This window comes from Pristiophorus japonicus, chromosome 7 (assembly GCF_044704955.1).
Source record: "Pristiophorus japonicus isolate sPriJap1 chromosome 7, sPriJap1.hap1, whole genome shotgun sequence".
Taxonomy (NCBI): domain Eukaryota; kingdom Metazoa; phylum Chordata; class Chondrichthyes; family Pristiophoridae; genus Pristiophorus; species Pristiophorus japonicus.
Genome location: NC_091983.1, coordinates 23,350,323 through 23,373,353, shown reverse-complemented (window position 1 = coordinate 23,373,353; position 23,031 = coordinate 23,350,323). Strand labels below are relative to the sequence as shown.

Below are 23,031 nucleotides of genomic sequence, written 5' to 3'. Positions count from 1 at the left end.
AAAAATAGTGCAGGGTCTGCTCGTCTTACTGTAAATCGTTCACTTAAGGGGGCTTAAGGAGTTAACAATTAAAAAGGGAAGTGGGCTGATTTCTTGCATGTTTTGTATCTGACACAATGGACTAGAAATTCAATGGTACGGCGCCTATTTTTCAGGTGCCAATTGGGGGCCAAGGTATCCAATATGGCGGGAGGAGGCGCGCACTCATCGCGCGTTGGACGGAAGCTACTCGCATATTGGTAAAGGAAAAAAAAGAGGCGGCCAGGGCTCGAATCTGAAACAGGCGTTAACTCCACTGCGTACGTAAATAACGCTTGTCTGAGGTCATTTTGGTAAAATTGGGCTACCCTGTAAGCAGGCGAGCCGTGTCGGTTATCTTCAGGAAACCATGCGGCCTAATCTATATTTATTAAAACATATTATCCAACAGGTGCAGGACTTCACATCCCAGCTCCTACCTTCTCCTGAGGGCAAACAACTCGATCATAGCCACTTCCAATTCCCGATGGTCCCCTTCCAATCGTCCCACTCCCACTCCGGATCCCCCCAACTCACCAACTCCACCTATAAATCATTGCTACCTCCCTCCCCAATTACTGCCCCTCCCTCTCCTGATCACTGCCCCTCCCTCTTACCATCATTGCCCCTCCCTCTCCCGATCACTGCCCCTCCCTCTTCCCATCAATGCCCCCTCCCCCTCCCGATCACTGCCCCCTCCCTCTCCCGATCACTGCCCCCTCCCTCTCCCCATCACTGCCCCCTCCCTCTCCCCATCACTGTCCCCTCCCTCTCCCGATCACTGCCCCTCCCTCTCCCGATCACAGCCCCCTCCCTCTCTCCATCACTGCCCCCTCCCTCTCCCCATCACTGCCCCTCCCTCTTCCCATCACTGTCCCCTCCCTCTCCCGATCACTGCCCCCTCCCTCTCCCGATCACAGCCCCCTCCCTCTCTCCATCACTGCCCCCTCCCTCTCCCCATCACTGTCCCCTCCCTCTTCCCATCACTGCCCCCTCCCTCTCCCGATCACTGCCCCCTCCCTCTCCCGATCACAGCCCCCTCCCTCTCTCCATCACTGCCCCTCCCTCTTCCCATTACTGCCCCCTCCCTCTCCCGATCACTGCCCCCTCCCTCTCCCCATCACTGCCCCCTCCCTTTCCCCATCACTGCCCCCTCCCTCTCCCGATCACTGCCCCCTCCCTCTCCCCATCACTGCCCCCTCCCTCTCCCGATCACAGCCCCCTCCCTCTCCCCATCACTGCCCCCTCCCTCTCCCCATCACTGCCCCCTCCCTCTCCCGATCACTGCCCCCTCCCTCTCCCCATCACTGCCCCCTCCCTTTCCCCATCACTGCCCCCTCCCTCTCCCGATCACTGCCCCCTCCCTCTCCCGATCACTGCCCCTCCCTCTCCCCATCACTGCCCCCTCCCTCTCCCAATCACTGCCCACTCCCTCTCCCGATCACTGCCCCCTCCCTCTCCCCATCACTGCCCCTCCCTCTCCCCATTACTGCCCCCTCCCTCTCCCGATCACTGCCCCCTCCCTCTCCCAATCACTGCCCCTCACTCTCCCAATCACCCCTTCCTCTTCCAATGGCTGCTCCCTCCCTCTCCTGATGGCTGCCCCTCCCTCTCCCGATCGCGGCCCCTCCCTCTCCCAATTACTGCCCCCTACCTCTCCCCATCACTGCCCCTCCCTATCCCGATCACTGCCCCCTTCCTCTACCCATCACTGCCCCTTCCCCTCCCCATCACTGCCCTCTCTCATTTCTTTCAACAGACTGTTGGAGCATGGTAAAAGTGGCTCAGTATAAGCCGACCTCCGTGAAGTGTTATTTGAGTCATTTCCACCATCATACTGAACTGTTCTGAACTAGTTATATCTTTTGTGATTATGTGCCACAGAAGGGAAGCCAAACGTAACATTTTTCAACATGAATCAGTAATATACTTGCAGATTAAGTTACCGGAGATGGCTAACGTAATGGATAGTTCAAATTGATTCAAAGGTCTCTGATATGTTTCAACAAACAGAAGGAATTGAGGATAATGGTCGAAAGCATGCAAGGATTGAGATCATTGAAGAAGGAACAAGCTTGGTTGACCCAGTTGAGGTCTTTATTCCTAAAAATTCTATTTGTTAGTTAGTGCTGGCTATACAACGTTCCTAATAGAGACAACATTCAGCTCATTAAATTGCCTGGCCAGCTATAATATAATTAACTGCAGAATAATCTTGTCACTTTTTATAATAAAAGAACTGTTGTGCAGTTCCTTCACTGAGGCATTGTTGGTGTTTCCTCTGTCCTTCAGACTGCTTATGCAACATCCAATCTTGGATGAGCTGAAATTTCCTCTAATTGAACTTTGGGAGGACTGGAGCCATTGTCTTTGGTCCCATACTCTGTATAGTAGCCGCCAACTTATCTCTTATCCCTGGCCAGACTCAGGCTGAACCAGATTATTCACGACCTCGGTGTTCTCTTCACCCCTGAGTTGAGTTTCCCACCCCATATCATCTCCATCACATACACCCATCACTTCCACCTTGTTACACCTCTGTAACACTGCATGTGCATGGTCCACTACCTTAGCACAGCTACAGCCAACACCCTCATTCGTGCTTCTTTAACCTCCAGACTTGATTGCTACAATGTTCCCCTGACCAGTTTCCAATCCTCTGCTCTGAATAAACTTCAGCTCATCCAAAATCCTGCTGCCCATCCTACCCTGTCCTGCTCACCAATCTAACCCATTCCATCTGATCTGCATTAGCTTGTGGTCCTCAATGCCTCAAATTCCCATCATGGTGTCTTTCCTCCCTGTCTCTTAAACTTCTCTGGCCCTATAACCTTCCACCTCAACTTCCCAAGGCTCTGAATCCAGCCTCTTGTGCAAGCCCCCTTCCTTTGCCCCACTACTGGCAGCTGTGCCTTCAGCTGTTTCTGTCTCGCATTCTCTCCCTAAACCCCTCGGTTTCTCCACCTCCCTCTCCTCCTCGGAAACCCTCCTTAAGACAGGTCTCATTGACCACCTTCGTCTGGGGCGGTAGCACACAGCGGATGGTAGAGAATTCGCTCGATTGAAGTCACTGGCTATGAAAATCGGTCAGATTTGCCTGTTTTTGCGCCGATGCCCGAGATGAATTTATACCTCTGTGTGAAATACCATGGGAGATCGACACTAATGTCAGCCGAGGCTCAGTGCGAAGCATGCTCACTTCTGAGTCGGAAGGTTGTGAGTTCTAATCCCCAGTCCAGAATCATAGGCACAAAATCTAGGCTGACACCTCAATGTAGTACTGAGGGAGGGTTTCATTGTCAGAGGTTCAGTCATTCGGATGAGATGTTAAACCAAGGTCTTGTCCACCCTCCCGGTTGGATGTAAAAGCTCCCGTGGCATTATATTTCAAAGAAGAGCAGGGGTGTTCTCCCTAGTGTACTGGCCAATACTTATGCCTCAACTAATTACAATACAATCAGATTATATGGTCATTGTCACATTGCTATTTTTGGGATCTTGCTTTGTGCAAATTGGCTGCTACTTTTCCTGCATTACAACAGTGACTACACTTCAAAAACGTACTTCATTGGTTGTAAAGCGCTTTGCCAATGTCCTGAGGTCATCAAAGGTCTATATAAATGCAAGTGGCATTTGGAGGGAGCAGCGTGCGGCAACCTGGCCTGGCCTGGAAATCAGCATGGTCCGGCCTGCAAGTCCATCAGCAGGTCGGGGTCATTGGAGGGAGCAGCGTGCGGCAACCTGGCCTGGCCCAGAAATCGCCACGGTCCCGGCCTGCAAGACCATCAGCAGGTCGGGGTCATTGGAGGGAGCAGCATGCGGCAACCTGGCCTGGCCTGGAAATCAGCATGGTCCGGCCTGCAAGTCCATCAGCAGGTCGGGGTCATTGGAGGGTGCAGCATGCGGCAACCTGGCCTGGCCTGGAAATCAGCATGGTCCGGCCTGCAAGTCCATCAGCAGACCGGGGTCACTGGAGGGAGCAGCGTGAGGCAGCCTGGCCTGGCCTGGAAATCAGCATGGTCCGGCCTGCAAGTCCATCAGCAGACCGGGGTCACTGGAGGGAGCAGCGTGAGGCAGCCCAGCCTGGAAATCAGCGCCGTCCGGCCTGCAAGACCATCAGCAAGCCGGGGCCACTGGAGGGTGCAGCATGCAGCAACCTGGCCCGGAAATCGGCACGGTCCCAGCCTGCAAGACCATCAGCAGGCCGGGGCAATTGGAGGGAGCAGCGTGCGGTGGCATACCACTGCAGGGAGCAGCACGTGCTGCTGCAGGAGGGCGATGGCTATGAAGCAAGCTCATTGATTGCAGTGCGGGCAGGCACAGCAGGAGGGGCGAAGGACTGGCAAGAGTCCGTAGAGGGAAGTGACCGGGGCCCGGGAGAGGCGTGAATCTGGGGCCCAGAAGAGGCGAGGGCCCAGGGGCAGCACGGGGCCAGCCCACACTACGATATGTGTGCGCACTCGGTCTGTGCAGCAGACCTGGACCCCAGTTAGTCCTGGGTAATCCTTGCCTCTGGACCAAGACCTAACTCTGTCAAGCCCGTGTGGTGGCCGGTGTGCTTCGGCACCACACGTTAAAAAAATCCATGCACAGGCATCTTCCACCCTTCACGATGTAGTTCAGGATCTGGAATATTAGATCCTTCATTGAAACACTAGTGAACTCATCCCTTTTTGGCGTGGAAGCAAGTCATCCTCACTTCAAGGGACTGCCGATGATGACGATAAATGCAAGTCCTTGTAATATGAAAAAAAAAGAATGTTTCTATGTGATTTTTCTTTTGTATCTGGTCTGACCCATTGCATATAAGAAAGTTAACCAATGTTTGCTATCTGAATTGCATCTGTGCAATACTGAGCTTTGGCATTGCTCCTTTCTAAGTTTGGTTTCAATACATCTTCCAACAAGTTACCGTATCCATTCAGCTGATTTCCCCTGCCCCGGTGGGAAAAGGAATTCTGCATTTCCAGACAAGCAGCAGATAATTAACATTTTGTAATTAAACCGGTTTGTCAGTACTTTGCTGAGATGTCCCCATTTCGACTGCTTTGATTGAGTCATACCCAGTTAATGAATTAATTTCTGCTTTAATGGTTCTGTACAAACACTGTAAAGCCATACGACTTTATTGAACAAAGGCAAATTAGGTACAAAAATTGAATTAGTCTTTAAATAATTGCTTGGGTTCATTTCTGATGTTGCACTCACTGTCCCGTGGGGAAACTATTTTACGATCTATATTTGAAAATATAATTCATTGCTTTCCAAATGTTCCCAGGCAAAAGTGGGGAGATCTTGCAAAGTGAAGGCCTTTTTGTGATGTGGGTTGCAGTGTAACAAAGGCTGAGTAGCCAGATTTTAGTTTCACTGTACAGCTGCCCATAGATTCTCCCTCTATCACTGGCACACCGTGGCTGCAGTGTGTACCCTCTACGGGATGCAATGCAACAATTTGCTACTGTTTCTTTAGAAATAGGGGGCATAGTTTCAATAAGGGGTCGCCCATTTAGAACTGGGATGAGGAGAAATTTCTTCTCTCAGAGGGTCGTAAATCTGTGGAATTCTCTGCCCCAGAGAGCTGCGGAGGCTGGGTCATTGGATATATTTAAGGCGGAGATCGACAAATTTTTGAACGATAAGGGAGTGAAGGGTTATGGGGAGCGGGCGGGGAAGTGGAGCTGAGCCCAAGATCAGATCAGCCATGATCTTATTAAATGGCGGAGCAGGCTCGAGAGGCTAAATGGCCTACTCCTGCTCCTATTTTTTATGTTCTTATGTACTTCTGCAGCACCTCCTAAATCCGCGACATTCATCACCTCGAAGGACAAGGGCAGCAGTTGCATGGGAACACCGCCATCTCCAAGTTCCCCTGCAAGTCACACACCATCCTGACTTGGAAGTATATCGCCATTCCTTTATCATCGCTGGGTCATATTCCTGGAACTCCCTCCCTAACAGCACTGTGGGAGTACCTTCACCACACGGGATTGCAGCAGTTCAAGAAGGCGGCTCACTACCACCTTCTCAAGGGCAATTAGGGATGGGCAATAAATGCTGGCCGTGCCAGCGACGCCCATTTCCGAGAATTAATAAAAAAAGATCACTTCCAATTTCACCTCAAGGAATAGTAAATCAAGGGACTAGTGCAGTGGGCAGAACAATATTCTTCTGCCTCTGGATCCTGCGTTCAAATCCAGTTCAAAGTGATAGGATGAAAGTCTCAGCTCTCTGATAGCTAAAAATTACCACAAAATGAGCCTCAGTCTGTTTGCTCAAGGTTACAGCTTGGCAACACAGAAATTACCCATAATTTGGCAACAGTTGACATTGAGGTAGCAACCTCATTCAGAGGCCAGCCAGTAAGATGGCCGGAGGGAGAAATTAAAATGTCACACAGATGCAGTGGATAAAGTGTCGATGACGGTAATCTGAAGGGAAGTACCTCCGACAGTGCACTGAGGTGTCAGCCTAAATTTTGTGCTCGAGTCTCTGGACTGGGACTTGAACCCATGAACAACTGAGCTGCGGTTGACACCTGTGTTGTGGGGGGGGGTCTATCCCGGGCTCCCGCCAGAACAACGACCACCCCCCGCAAGGGTCTCCATTGTCTTTGGGGAATTCTGGAATTACAGCAGAAAACGGGGGAGAATCCGTTTAGATTTTCAGGAGGGGGAAGTTGCATGGAGTGGATTTAACGTCTGTTGAGCTGAACTGAACCGAAGAGCAGCATCTTTACCTAAGTTATCCAGCTACTGTTTCCCACATTACAACAGTACAGCCAAAAGTACTTCATTGGCTGCAAAGAGCTTTGAGACGCCCAGTGGTCATGAAAGATGCTATGTAAATCCCAGTATTTCTTTACTGCCATCTTGGATAGGGTCCTTGGAGCCGGCTGTTTCAAGTGAGAAGCCACTTTAAATATGTAAATCAGAGTCGTATCAACAGGCAACTGAGGGGGGGCGTGGCAATTTCAGCTGGGGCCACTTTAAATATGCAAATCGGGGTCCTATGGCATTTCTTGGACCCAGACCGCACAAACGGGCAAAGCATGTGCCAAGTAGGCTCCCGCACATTCGTTCCTGTGTTGAGCGGCCCCAACCAGCGGTTCCTAAAGGGATCATTTAACAAGTGTCCCAAAATATCAGGGACCACTTCAACTGCAGATTAACCCGGAGTGAAAAGAAATGCTTCAGAATTGGGCATTCTGAGGGTTTTCTTTGGATAAGGTAAATGAGTGGGAAACATATTTTCCACTGGTTGGTGAGTTGGTAACTAGAGGGCCTCAGTTTAGAATCATTAGGAGAACAATGGAGGGAGAGGTAGGGAAGGATTTTTTTTAAGCAGAGGGTTGTGAAGACGTGGAATGAATGACCAGAAGTAGCGGGGGTGATCACAGAACCCATAACAGCTTTTAAAAGGGAAGGATAAATAGTTGACCAAGAACAATTTTCTGTGCAAAAGCGGAGAAATGGGATTAGGTGGAAAAATCTTTCAAAAGAGCGGGCACCGGCCCGACGGGCTGAATGGCCTCCTTCTGTGCTGAATGATTCTACGGGGCATTCAGATATAGGCGGACAAAATTTTTAGCTTTTAATTTTTGTGGGGACCAGATGGGGCAGGATTAGCTGTTGGGCCAGGCTCGCCACCCACATCCCCGCTCCCCTCCTACCCAACCCGGGGATCACCTCCCTTAAACAGTCCTGGCCAACTTCCTGCCCTCGCAAACTGGTGAGTATGACTTGTGAGTGCTGGTTTGGCTTGCGCAGTTCACCGGTTGTATGCAGCTGGGACCTAGGCCTTAAAATGGCCTGGTGGCGACAAAATAAACGACCACATAATGGGGCCAAAATTGTCCCTTTCTATAAGGCCTCTGGCCGCCATTTAAAAAATTGCCCTTCCTCAGGTTTGGAGCGGTGTAGGGGACCGCCAAACCCATTTTCCCGCCACGGCATGCACGTGCCGACCTCTTGCCGATTGGCGGTGACCCCTTCCTGAACTTGCCCCTTGGGAAATTTCACCTTTCCCAGAATTGCCCCATGGGAGCGGCATCGCCGCTGGTCGGTGCCTCCAAGAACTTTTGCTGTCGGTACCCTCTCTGTGACTTGGTGTAGCGGCCGCCCTTAAAGGGGAGGTGTTGCTACCGGCGACGCCACGTTAGTTGCTCTTCCCGCCCCCCCCCCCCCGGAGCGGTGTCTTCTTGCAGCAACCTGGTGGGCAATGGAATGGGTGATTGGACCCGTGCCCTTAAATTCCATTGGCGTTCCAACATGTTATGCCAACATGCCAACAAGGCTCTTGGCCTTTATTGCAAAGGGGATGGAGTATAAAAGCAGGGAAGTTTTGCTGCAGCGATACATGGTATTGGTGAGGCCACATCTGGAATACTGCGTGCAGTTTTAGTTGCCATATTTACGAAAGGATATACTTGCTTTGGAGACAGTTCAGAGAAGGTTCACTAGGTTGATTCCGGAGATGAGGGGGTTGACTTATGAGGAAAGGTTGAGTAGGTTGGGCCTCTAATCATTGGAATTCAGAAGAATGAGAGGTGATCTTATCGAAACGTATAAGATTATGAGGGGGCTTGACAAGGTGGATGCAGAGAGGATGTTTCCACTGATGGGGGAGGCTAGAACTAGAGGGCATGATCTTAGAATAAGGGGCCGCCTATTTAAAACAGAGATGAGGAGAAATTTCTTCTCTCAGAGTGTTGTAAATCTATGGAATTCTCTTCCTCAGAGAGCTGTGGAAGCTGGGAAATTGAATAAATTTAAGACAGAAATAGATAGTTTCTTAAACGATAAGGGAATAAGGGGTTTATGGGGAATGGGCAGGGAAGTGGAGCTGAGTCCATGATCAGATCATTCATGATATTATTGAACGGCGGAGCAGGCTCGAGGGGCCGTATGGCCTACTCCCGTTCCTATTTCTTATGTTCTTATCTTCTTATGCCACTGGCCCGACAATTATAGCCGCGAGTTCAGCCGGGCTGCCAACAGACAGCCTGGCCCCCCCTCTTGTTCGTGGGCAGTGGATCACCACGCTACAGTGAATAGAGGAAATTCAGGGGAGGAAAAGAAAGAAAGATTTGTACTTGTGTAGCACCTTTCACAACCTGAGGGCATCCCAAAGTGCTTTACAGCCAATGGAGTACTTTTTGAAGTGTAGCTACTGCTGTAAATGTAGAAAACACGGCAGCCAATTTATACACAGCAAGATCCCACAATTCAGCAATGTAATAATGGTCAGATGATCTGTTTTAGACGCATTAGTTGAGGGACAAATATTGTCAGAGTGAACTCCCTGCTCCCCTTCTTTGAAAAAGTGCCATGGAATCTTGTACATCCACCTGAGAGGGCAGACAGTGGGGTCTTGGTTTAACATCTCACCTGAAAGTACTCCCTCACTATTGCACTGGAGTGCTAGCCTGGATTATGTGCTTGTCTCTGGAGTGGGATTTGAACCTCTTACCTTCTGAATCAGAGGTGAGAGTGCTACCCACTGAGCCACGGCTGACACTCTCGGCCAATACAAGGGGGCCCAGTCAGTCACTCTTGCAGATTGGAAAATAAATATTTATCTGTTGCTTTCACTATATTTCCAGCAAAAGTCTAATGAAGAGTGGGCTTGGCTTGCACAGGAAATATAGGCGTTAATTTTCTGCTTGAAAGAAAAGATTACTTTACTCCGTAGTCATTGGGACATAGACAACAGCTGACTGTAAGTGGTTTTGCCCTTGGTGGTTTCGAATCACCCCCCCCTTACAACAGTTCTAGACACTGGAATTATAGTAGTGAACAGAAATACACAGCTATAGCCAGATCTTTCGGACTCAACCATCACAATGCTTTTATTCAAGTTAAAGCACACACCTGCACCCAGTAAAAACACACCCTGGTGGTATAAAACAAGCAAACACAGTACAACACACAGCCCTGGCCCATCTGAACAGGCCCCTAATGCAAAGTACCCACGACTAAAACATCCCTGCTTGGTTCGATAGTGCACCACTGAATCTGTTCAACAGACTGTGCGTACACCTATGATCCTTGCAGAAAACCTCCCCACTAAACCCCTAAGGATTGGTTGGGACAGACTATGCGGTGGTCTTAAAGATGCATGGGCTGGGATAAATGCTCACCAGTTACCCCTCTGCCTTACTTGCTGCTTCTCCCGATGAGCGTATCTTCTGGTTCTGTACCAATCTGTGGTATTCAAGTCCAGCCTCAAGGTCAGCTTCCCAGTCGAAATAGCGAGGCTCTCTTTGCTTGTAGATGGTGTTTCTTCTCTCCGTCCCAGACAGAGTGCACAGTCCTTGTGCATTGATTGAAGCAAACAAGCGTAAACGAGGAGAGAGAGAGATGGCAGCCAAACAACTGCCTCTGTTATACCTGCAAAATGCTTCTGAATTCCTCGTGCCAAAAATCAGTCCTTCGCCTGAGGCAGTCCAACTAAAGAGCACTGAATCATGTCTTCGGCCTGTTCCTTTGTTACTGGGCTGTTTCCTCAAAAAGGCTGCAACAAGTCTGGGTGGTTGAAAAGCTTCCTTTACGTCTTGAACACCAACAATCTTCTTGATCTCTCACTGATTACGATGCAAAGGGCCCCCCCCCGCCCCCTCCGCATCAACCATCTTCCTGCCATTTCAGCCATTGATCCATTCCTGCCCACCTGATGTGTATTCCTGTCCCACGTCATGCTGTCTGTCCTTCTGCAGTAACAGCCAAGTTAAAAGCAATATCCAAAACCCAAAGTCCAAAAGTTTATGCTTTTGCTGTCGATGTTTTCGCCGAATTCTTACAGGCCTATAAATATTTTCTCTTTGCTTGTACACATCAGCCTATAGGAATGGCCAGTGGCATGTTAGCATAACATGTTGGCATAACATGTTGGAGTACCAATGGAATTTAAGGGCATGGGTTCAATCACCCACACCATTGCCCACCACACTGCTCCAAGAAGACGCCTCTCTGTGGGGGTTGGGGGGGTGCGAAGAGCAACTGGGGAACGGGAGTTCACTACAGCTGTCGTTCTCATACCTCATGGCTTGCTTTATACGGACGCTAAATTTCGGCCCGGGCCTCTTTTGCACCTCACGTTAGCAACTCAGGAGGGCGATAACGGGTTGCTAATGACGTACCAACCGGGAGCGGCGAAAGTACCGACTCCACACTTTACCGCCCCCAATCTCCTGTGCCCCAGAGATCGTGACATCATCCGGTGCGCAGCGCTCCATTATGGCCCCGGATCGTAAATTCGCTTCCGCCTCCTGCAGCATCGCCGGGCGTCAAAAAAGGCCGCTGCAAGAGGTGTTGTGAGCTCGGCCGGCTGTTTGGGTAGCGCTAATTAAAGGCAGCGGTGGTGGTCGGGTAGGTCCCAAAAAAATGTCACCCCACTGTGCTGCTTTTTGAATTGTCCCAATGCCGCTATTGATCTGTTCGAGTGCTTGGACTGATCTTCGCGGATCGCAGCTGCCGTAGCCAACCACTCGGAGCCTTACCTTGAAACTATTTCAGCATTGGCCCTTCTCTTTAAGGGAGGGAAGGAGCCCGTGAATCCGGCAGTGCTGCATGGGACATTGTGCAGCGTTCTGCCGCTACTGCCCCTCTTGCCTGGTTTAGTACTCCAAGGGAAGTGATCACGCTTGATGTAACACACCACTTCCCTCCTGGAGCGCTAAACTGAACTTTCGCGTCCGCTGGAATCGGGTAACGCCCGGCGATACTTTGGTGTTCCCGCAAAAGGGTCACTATTTAATCTCTAGCACTTGGGCTTTATTGCTTTTAGCTTGGAGACAATTTTAGAGAACCCATCATAAACTGTACTTCATGCCCGGCATCGGATAAAACTTAAGTGCACTTATAAATCTCAATTTGCAGATATTGAAATGTAAGCAGATTTTGCAGAATCATAAATAATCAAATTAAAAATAAAAGACTTGCTTGACTTAATTTGTTATTGATTTGGTCGGAGACATTGAAGGGTCACAACACAGAGCTCGAGGTGCCTGAAATCTATGTTAGGTCAGCATTTCTTTACAACCTATAATTTTAGAAATTATTTCTAAATTGCAGACTATAGCTGGGAGAGCATCCAGTGGTGCGAACTTGAATAAGTGAGGACCTTATTAATATGTTCTCCCTTTTCAAAAAGATAGATAAAAGCCATACCATTGACATGCACTGCTGCTCATCAAGCGTAAGACGTATTGTGTGGATATATCTCGATTCAACTTACAAATAAAAGCAAGCGCATCCTCTTAAAAATATCATGCTCTCACATGCATACACACATGCACAAACATGCACACAAAATGCAATTGTGCACACATAACACACATGCACAAACAGGCACGCACAAACACATACACACGCACATACACAAAAGTGTGCTCACGCCAACAACTGCACAAACACACAGGTCCATGCACAAACGCACTAACGCACATGTACAAGCCCACATGCACACACCCATACATGTGCACATTCAAGGATGTCTGCCAAATACTTGCACACTTTTCATTTTATAAACACTCGAAATTTGATCACTCTGCATCCATTTTACAGATGTAAAAAGCAGGTGGGCAGAACAATGGCAAATGGAATTTAATCCGGAGAAGTGTGAGGTAATGCATTTGGGGAGTGCTAACAAGGCAAGGGAATACACATTCAATTGCAGGACACTGAGAAGTGTAGAGAAACAAAGGGACCTTGAAGTGCATGTCCATAGATCCCTGAAAGTAGCAGGCCAGGTAGATAAGGTGGTTAAGAAGACATATGGAATACTTACCTTTATTAGCTGAGGCATGGAATATAAGAGCAGGGGGGTTATGCGTGAACTGTATAAAACACTGATTAGGCCACAGCTGGAGTACTGTATGCAGTTCGGGTTGCCGCGTTGCAGCAAGGATGTGATTGCCCTGGAGAGAGTGTGGAGAGATTTACGAGGATGTTGCCAGGAGTGGAGAACAGATTGGATAAGCTGGGTTTGTTTTCCTTGGAGCAGAGGAGCCTGAGGGGAGACCTCATTGAGGTGTATAAAATTATGAGGAAGCTAGATATAGTGGATAGAAAGGGCCTATTTCCCTTAGCAGAAGGGTCAACAATCAGGGGGAATAAATTTAAAGTAATTGGAGAAAGGTTTAGGGGGGGATTTAGGGGAAATTTCTTCACGCAAAGGGTTGTGGGGGTCTGGAACTCACTGCCTGAAAGGGTGGTAGAGGCAGAATCCCTCACCACATTTAAAAAGTACTTGGATGGGCACTTGAAGTGCCGTAACCTACAGTGCTATGGACCTAGAGCTGGAATTTGGGATTAGGCTGGATAGTCTCTTGTTGGCCGGCATGGAAACGATGGGCCGAAATGGCCTCCTTCCGTGCTGTAAACTTCTCTGATTCGATTGCTTCTGTTTTTAGCAGGAGTCCCTGTTAAAGATTTCTGAAAGCGATGAGCCTAAAAATGTTCAAGTCAGGAGAAAGAAAGGAAGTTTGAGTTGTGGAATAAGTCACTTTCAAAGTGGACGGCAGAATTGATTTGTTTCTGGAGAGACAAGTGATGGAAGATATTGTGAGAATACAGGTATGCTGCCCATTTCATAACTCGCACCAAGCCCCGCTCACCCATCACCCCTATGCTCGCTGACCTACATTGTCTCCTGGTCCGTCAACGCCTCGATTTTAAAATTCTCTTGCTTGTGTTCAAATCCTACCTTTGGTATCTGTGCCTTCAGCTGCCCAAATCCAAAGCTCTGGAATTCCTTCCCTGAGCCCGCCGCTTCCCTACCTCTCCTCCTTTAAGACTCTCCTTAAAAAATATGTCTTTGACCAAATTTTTGGTTACCTATCCGAATACCACTTTTTGTGACTCGGTGTCAAATCTTGTTTGGTAATGCTCCTGTGAAGCGCCTCGGGAAGTTGTACGGTGTTAAAGGCCCTACATAAATGCAAGTTGTTGCTGATGTAAGTTAAGGTTTTGTTGGGCCTAATATACTTTCCTGTTCCTAAATGTTCTTACTCTCTTAATGGGGATTGGGAAAGGAAGGAAGAAAGAGAGGAAGAGAGGAAGAGAGGATGGAAGAAAGATAGGGAGGAAGGAAGGAAGGAAGAAAGAGAGGAAGGAAGAAAGGAAAAAAGAGAGGAAGGAAGGAAGAGAGGAAGGAAGGAAGAGAGGAAGGAAGGATGGAAGAGAGGAAGGAAGGAAGGGAGGAAGAGAGAAAGGAAGGAAGAACAAAAGAGAGGAAGGAAGAGAGGAAGAAAGAAAGGAAGAAAGGAGGAAAGGACGGAAGGAAGGAAGGAAGGGAGGGAGGGAGGGAGGGAGGAAGGAAGGAAGAGGGAGGAAGAAGGGGAGGGGGAGGGAGAGAGGGTGGGAGGGAGAGAGGAAAAGGAGAGGGGAGAAAGAGGGGAGGGCAGGGGAGGGGAGGGGAAGGAAGGAAGGATGGAAGGAAGGAAGAAAGAGAGGAAGGAAGAAAGGAAGAAAGAGAGGGAGGAAGAAAGGAAGAAAGAGAGGACAGAAGGAAGAGAGGAAGGAACGACAAAAGATACAAAGGAAGGAAGGAAGGAAGGAAGGATGGAAGGAAGGAAGGAAGGAAGGAAGGAAGGAAGGAAGGAAGGAAGGAAGGAAGGAAGGAAGGAAGGAAGGAAGGAAGGGAAAGGAAAGAAAGGAAGGGAAGGAAGGAAGAAAGAGAGGAAGGAAGAAAGAGAGGAAGGAGGAAGGGGAGAGGGAGGGAGGGGAGAGGAGAGTGGAGGGGAGAGGGGAGGGTAAGGGAGGGGAGGAGAGTGGAGGAAGGAAGGAAGGAAGAAAGAAAACCTATTGATTATAATGTATATATGCACCTGTTTTGATGTAATGTACTCCCTCAGGGCAACTTGGCAGCAACAACAATAAAACAACACAACTCTTATTAACTGGTACATATTTTACAGCAAACTGTAATAACTGACATATTGATTCGAATGTCTATGTCTTCTTCATTATTCAAACTTGTGATTGTTGAAGTCACAGCAAATGATTACATTTTCCATTCCTTTAAAGCGGTGACACAAACCCAATATAAATAGCTGCTCTGGGCATATATCACTCCACACACCTTCTAATTGTCTCATCTTTGCTAAAGGACTTCTCGAGATGCGTTGCCAATGAATTGCTTTTAACTGAAAGAACTATTCAGCGAATTGAAAATGGATGATGTTATGTATGCAACACCTTGTAACCAGCATTCTACCGGCACCAGAGGGCACATCTGTTGGAGTCCCAAGGGATCCCAGCATCCCTTAGGAGCACTGCATATAAGCAGGCCTCCCATGCTGTGCCAGCACTCTGGATTCAGAATAAAGAGACTAAGGTCACACTTACTCAAGTCTACAGTACTCAGTCACATTGCTTTACTTGAGACATTAAAGATGGCTTCACTAATATTGGACTCCCTATTGGTAAATAAACAAGGGTATTCTGTATCCAACTGCTTCAACACTTCCTGCAGCAAGTCACACACATGGAGCCCAAAAAAATTCAGCATCGAATGACACAAGTGAGCAGCAGAGAGCAGTGGGTGCCCAACAATGAGAGCTGCTGACAAAGCACACCACTTCGCAAACCTGCCAGTGTCATTGTATGTGGAAACAGTTCATCTAAACATTCCTGATACCTGCGGAAAATCAAAGACCTTCAAACCAGTGAAAATATCAATGCACGCGTTCCCTTTTGGATGAAAACCAAAAAAAGTGCAAGATTTCTGTCCTGAATTAAGACTATTCCCAGTTTTGCCTAATATTTCAGAAAGCTGCAGGAAGGGCAATGCAGCTGTATGTTCCCTCTGGCAGGTGCTCTGTGGAGGAGTTACTGTTCTCAGCAGAGCTTCAGGGAATAGAACAAAATGATTTGCAATGTACTGAGCATGTGCCTAATATGGAAGCTGCTCTGCTGGGGTTTGGGGCATCTATGTCAGACTTTAATCTCCAAAGGCCATTATTCTGTAGAGACTTTTTCTTCAACACTATTAAGGCTGAATTTGTAATGCAGAGTGTAAGCGGAAGGAAAGTCGTTTTGACGAGAGCCTGAATGAATAATGCAGCAATCGACCACAATTTGTGTATTAATAATAATCTCTCAACAGCTTGATTTATTTTGCATTGATATAGCACCTTTAACGTGGTAAAACATCCTCAGGTGCTTCTCAGCAGCGTATTAGCAAACAAAATTTTGACACCGAGCCACATAAGGAGATATTAGGACAGGTGACCAAAAGCCTGAGCAAAGAGGTAGGCTTTAAGGAACGTCTTAAAGGAGGAGGAGAGAGAGGTAGAGAGACGGAGAGGTTTGGAGAGGGAATTCCAGAGCTTTGGGCCCAGGCAGCAGAAGGCACGGCCGCCAATGGTGGAGCGATTAAAATCAGGGATGCTCAAGAGGCCGGAATTGGAGGAGCGCAGACATCTCAGAGGTTTGTAGATTGCAGAGATAAGGGGGGGGGGGGGGGGTGAGGCCATGAAGGGATTTAAAAACAAGGAATCGGACGGGTTTATTGTGTGTCTGTATGTTTCTCTGAGCATGGTATTTCAGTTGCATCATCCTGTAATAGAAGAGACAGGTTGCAAAGTGTATATGTTGCATTGACATTCAGGCAGCATTCCTATACCTGTGAATCCATGGGGACAGAGACAATGGTAGCCTCCAGGCACATTGTAGCAGCTGCCATTGTGCAGACAAGGTAGCAGCTCGCACTCATTCACATCCAGCTCGCACAAAGTCCCGTAGTATCCCACTGCACAATTACACTGGAACCTGAGGGGAGAGAGACACACATGCGTACACAAATTAAATCAATAACCGAGTGTGAATGTGATAAAACACCTTGCATGTTATCCATCTGTCTCACTATTGATTCTGGTCCTGCTTCTATTCAGGTACTGAGGTGGTGTGATTGGCTGATGTTGCTAATTTTTGTTTGGACTCTCTTTGGAGTATTACCAGTGTAAAACTTGATTTGTTTCAGGCACTGCTCGCTTTTCTACACAGGCTGTGTTGGATACCAAGTGAAAATCAATTACATGCACGCAGAGGGTACAGCTTAGAGAGGGGCGGTACAGAGTGACATTGGACTCTGAGTCCTAAAGGTTATGTCTCACTTGAAGTTATGCTCCATATCAAACTGCTCCCTGGTTGCTAAGCCCCGGTTACACTGGTAGACTCTGAGTATTTGCTACATCTATTATAGACGCAGTGATCTTAAAAGAATTATAGCTTTTCCAACAAAATTGTTTTGCCAAACAGCAGTAATATTTAATGCTGGGTGGGAGGGGGGGTTCTCTGTTCCCAATACACATATCTGGAAGTAATCGTAGAAGGTACGTTGGGAGATTACACTGATATTTCGGGGTTGTTGGTATGGGTGTGCCTGTGCTGGATATGACACACTGGGAACCAAGATAATATGGTGATGATCCCCAGGCTCAGTGGTAGCGTGCTTGCCTGAGTCAGAAGGTTGTGGGTTCACGTCCCACAGGTGAAAAAATGATTTACTTGCACTTCTTGCAATTTAGTCTACTGTATTCGCTGCTCACGATGTGATCTCCTCTTGGGAGACCAAACGCAGATTGGCAAATGCTTTGCAGAACACCTCCATTCAGTCCGCAAGGGTGACCCCAAGCTTCCGGTCGCCTGTCACTTTAATTCTCCACTCCACTCTCACTCTCACTCTGACCTTTGCCTCCTACACTGTTCCAACGAAGCTCATCGTAAGTTCGAGGAACAGAGCCTCATCTTTCGATTCGGCACTTTATAACCTTCTGGACTCAACATCGAGTTCAATAATTTCATAACCTCTGCCACCATTTTTTCCAGACGGCAGCTATTAATGATTCTGCTATTTCCATTTACAACTCTTCGAGATTTGTCTTTTGTTTCTTTACTTGTCCCGTTATCATTTTCTTTTGCTTTGTACAAGCATCCCTTTTGTCATTCAATCCCTCCTGCCTTCCACCCTATCATAGACCTTCCCTTTTGTTCTTTCTCCCCACGCCCTTTTCCTGCCCCTGCTTAAAACCTGTTACATCTCTAACTTTTCCCAGCTCTGATGAAGGGTCACCGACCTGAACCGTTAACTCTGTTTCTCTCTCCACAGATGCTGCCTGACCTGCTGTGTACTTCCAACATATTCGGGTTAGATTTCAGATTGCCAGCATCCCCAGTATTTTCCTTTTGTCGGAGTCTTGCAGCGTTGGGTAGCTGGCCTTTAGGAGTCTTTAGCAAGGAAAGGTTGTTATCGTGAGTTGGCCTACTTTTACCTTCTTGGACAGGAGGGCTGGTTAGGGTGTGATGTGGGGATAGGGGACAATCTATCCCCCCTGACAATGGGAAATGGCTCAGGCCGTTTGATGCATCTACAGCAGTAGATGGAGTCGATACATTCCTTTCATACCTCCGACAGATGTTTCCCTAATATATTTTTGCAAGATGAAAAATTAGGTAAATTGCTTTTGAATCTTAAAGGTGTATGAAGGGTGATTAATTATAACACTGGCTTCTGTTAACTAAGATTGGAGTGACCTTCTGCACATTAGGAATATTGAGCAATAATAATTCACCATCCATTCGATGAAAGCACTGCAAAAATGCTTTGTCATTAATAAGACTCTCGGAATAAACAAAGGTAAATGGTTATTTTTTTTTTAATTGCGCCTTTTAAATCATTACAGCATTCGGGCAGTCGAGCTGAGGCCATTGGTCAGAGTCACTTTCTAGGCTTATACTAGAAAGATGTCTACAACTGAGGAACAGTACCCTAACCTGACTTAGCACCTCTCTTGATGAGAGACGGGGGTGGGGGGGGCGGGGGGGGGCAGGGGCGTCGGAGAGAACAGAAGTGGAGAGAAAATTGAAAGGTTAAACTATTAAATTATTCAAATTAGTCTCCAATGATAAGAGCCAGAAAATGAGCATCCATTTTTATTGCAGATGAGGTTTGGAATCATTGTTAAGTAAAACAGATACAAAACGATTTGAACTTAAACTCATAGTTCCCTTTTATAATAAACCCAAATGTTAAGCCAAAAAAAACCCATCCTCAAATATATTTTATTTGGTTCCTTTTCATTCTTCGGGCTTTTTCTGTTTAAACAGTGAGTTCTGATAATATCAGCCAGGAGGAGCTGCTGAGCTTAATAACATAGAAGGGTTGAATTAATGTCTACAGCTGGCAAGGCAGGAGTGAGTCTGCTTTTCCCGCACTCTCCACGAGGAAGCCATACTCACGGGGATGTGTGGATTGGAGACAGGGCTCCGACATGCGGACCCCCCCCCCCCCCTCCGAGTCTCTGACCAGCACTCCCCAGGAGCACAACTCTGCCCCACTGGGAGTGCGGAGATCACAGAATCACCCCTTACAGGCTCGCTGGAGCAAAACAGATTAGTATCTCCGGCCTGGATATTCCCACTGCTTTCAGCAATTGAGCAGATTTAGTGGTCGTGGTAACCTTGCTTATTTGGAGGAACAGTGTTAAATCTGTCACCAGCGGTGCAATTTAAAGCTGAAAACGGCATGTTTGCCACTATCCCACCGGTTTATTATGGCCCACTGAGTCTGGCAATTAGATTATGGATGATCTGTATCTTATCTCCATCTACCTGCCTTGCTTCCATAACCCAACAAACTTGACCAACAAAAAATCTAGCAATCTCAGTTTGGACATTTTCAATTGACCCCCAGCCTCAACAGCCCTTTGGGGGAGAGAGTTCCAGATTTCCACTGCCCTTTGTGTGAAAAAATGCTTCCTGACATCACCCCTAAATAGAAACATAGAAACATAGAAAATAGGCACAGGAGCAGGACATTCGGCCCTTCGAGCCTGCACCGCCATTCAATATGATCATGGCTGATCATGCAATCTCAGTACCCCACCCCTGCCTTCTCTCCATACCCCCTGATCCCTTTAGCCGTAAGGGCCACATCTAACTGCCTTTTGAATATGTCCAACGAACTGGCATCAACAACTTTCTGTGGCCGAGAATTCCACAGGTTCACAACTCTCTAGATGAAAAAGTTTCTCCTCATCTCGGTCCTATATGGCTTACCCTTTATCTTTAGATTGTGACCCCTGGCCTAGCTCTAATTTTAAGGTTACGACCCCTTGTTCTGGACTCCCCAACAGAGGAGATATCTCTATCATCTTAAACGCCTCAATTATACCACCCCTTATTCTACTATTCTCAAAAGAATACAAGCCCAGTCAGTGCAACCTGTCCTCATAATTGAACCCTTATAACATTCTGATGAATCTATGCTACATCCCCTCCAAGGCCAATATATCCTTCCTGAGGGGCAGTGCCCAGAGCTGAATGCAATACTCTAAATGGGGTCTAAGCAGGGCTTTATATATTACTGTAACATAACCACAGGAAAACATTGGCCCTTTTAAATCTGTAAAAGAGGCCTTAAAATGCATAATAGAATAACGTCAATGCAACGTCAATTGGGGACTGTCTGTGAACTTGGGCCTTTGGAACACATATACCGAATGGTCAGAATTCCACATTCAGCAAATACTAATGTTTGTTACTATCAGTAGATTGATGTCCTAAAACTATGGTTATAAGGATTGTTATATAATACACCAGCCAATAATCTTGCTCTTTTGCTCTTTCCGTCTCCCTCTTTTTTTGACCCTGTATTTGTGTAAAAGCTGTACATCTCAAAACGTCTCCCAATACTAATGAAGGGTCATCAACTTGAAACGCTAACTCTGTTTCTCCCCCACTGATGCTGCCGGACCTGTTGAGTGTTTTCCAGCATTTTCTGTTTTAATCATAGCTAATGATCTTAACTGATGGTAGAAGTTGAAATTTCTCTTTCCCTCCCAAAATTGCGGGAGTTCTGCCTTTTCAATGTTCCCGACCAGCGTTTATCAGTTTGTGCTTTCCTACGTTTTTAACAGTCAAGTCCTGTGAACAAGATGTTACTTAACTGTAACAAATCACAGCCAACTTCAGTGTACCTGTGAGAATAAGTCTTTAACACCTTCAAAAACAGCTAACGAGCTACTTAATTAGTACAAGTGGTGAGAAGTTTTTTGTCGCAAGCAAAGGTACAAATTCAGCACTTGACTGCCTCAGAGCAGACTCCCAGGACATTGACATGTGGGGATTGTATACTATTCGCACATTGATGGAATAATAGTCCTAACTAGAGGGTTGTTAGTAGGCTAAACAAAGGCCTGTAGCTTCAGGTTTGTAGCAATCTAACCTCTCCAATACCTAGGGTTGACAACTCTGGTTGGATACATTTCTGGAGGTTTCAACACATGACCTCCCGTCTCCAGCCACTCCAAAAGCAGCCCCCGTACCATGCTCCTGCCATTGGTCATCTGACACCTCCAATCACGCACCGCCCCGCCTTCCCTCACCAACTGGAAAGTGAACGGACTCTTCACTACCTGATTGTATGATTCCTGACTGTCAATCAAACAACCATTTTTATTTACCATCTCCAATATTGTTATATTTGATATTTTATAATACAGCAGAGGAGGACAAAGGGTTTAATTAGGAGGGAGAAAATAGAGTACGAGAGGAAGCTTGCTGGGAAACTTAAAAACTGACTGCAAAAGCTTCTATAAATATCTGAAGAGAAATAGATTAGTGAAAACAACCATAGGTCCCTTGCAGTCAGAATCAGGTGAATTTATAATGGGGAACAAAGAAATGGCGGACCAGTTAAACAAATACTTTGGTTCTGTCTTCACGAAGGAAGACACAAATAACCTTCCGGAAATACTAGGGGACCGAGGGTCTAGTGAGAAGAAGGAACTGAAGGAAATCCTTATTAGGCGGGAAATTATGTGAGGGAAATTGATGGGATTGAAGGCCGATAAATCCCCGGGGCCTGATGGTCTGCATCCAAGAGTACATTAGGAAGTAACCCGAGAAATAGTGAATGCATAGGTGATCATTTTCCAACAGTCTATTGGCTCTGGATCAGTTCCTATGGACTGGAGGGTAGCTAATGTAACACCACTTTTTAAGAAAGGAGGGAGAGAGAAAACGGGTAATTATAGACCGATTAGCCTGACATCGGTAGTGGGGAAAATGTTGGAATCAATTATTAAAGATGAAACAGCAGCACATTTGGAAAGCAGTGACAGGATCCATCCCAGACAGCATAGATTTATAAAAAGGGAAATCCTGCTTGACAAATCTTCTAGAATTTTTTGAGGATGTAACTGGTAGAGTGGACAAGGGAGAACCAGTGGATGTGGTGTATTTGGAATTTCAAAAGGCTTTTGACAAGGTCCCACACAAGAGACAGGAAGCAGAGAGTCGGGATAAACGGGTCCTTTTCAGAATGGCAGGCAGTGACTAGTGGGGTGCCGCAGGGCTCAGTGCTGGGACCCCAGCTATGTACAATATACATTAATGATTTGGATGAGGGAATTGAGTGTAATATCTCCAAGTTTGCAGATGACACTAAGCTGGGTGGCGGTGTGAGCTGTGAGGAGGATGCCGAAAGGCTGCAGGGTGACTTGGACAGGTTAGGTGAGTGGGCAAACTCGTGGCAGATGCAGTATAATGTGGATAAATGTGAGGTTATTCACTTTGGTGGCAAAAACCCGAAGGCAGAATATTATCTGAATGGCGGCAGATTAGGAAAAGGGGAGGTGCAACGAGACCTGGGTGTCATGGTACATCAGTCATTGAAAGTTGGCATGCAGGTACAGCAGGCGGTGAAGAAGGCAAATGGTATGTTGGCCTTCATAGCTAGGGGATTTGAGTATAGGACAGGGAAGTCTTACTGCAGTTGTACAGGACCTTAGTGAGGCCTCACCTGGAATATTGTGTTCAGTTTTGGTCTCCTAATCTGAGGAAGGACGTTCTTGCTATTGAGGGAGTGCAGCGAAGGTTCACGAGACTGATTCCCGGGATGGCAGGACTGACATATGAGGAGAGACTGGATCGACTGGGCCTGTATTCACTGGAATTTAGAAGGATGAGAGGGGATCTCATAGAAACATAAAATTCTGACGGGACTGGA

The 23,031-nt window shown here is 47.3% G+C and overlaps 1 protein-coding gene across 1 annotated transcript in view; it reads right to left on the bottom strand.

The window, feature by feature from the left end:
* LOC139266569 (protein eyes shut homolog) overlaps nt 1-23,031 on the bottom strand; it is a 341,043-nt gene that overhangs the window by 144,236 nt on the left and 173,776 nt on the right. The window contains exon 9 of the mRNA XM_070884164.1: nt 16,645-16,790. Coding sequence (XP_070740265.1) covers nt 16,645-16,790 — 146 coding nt within the window. The remainder of the gene's footprint in view (nt 1-16,644; nt 16,791-23,031) is intronic.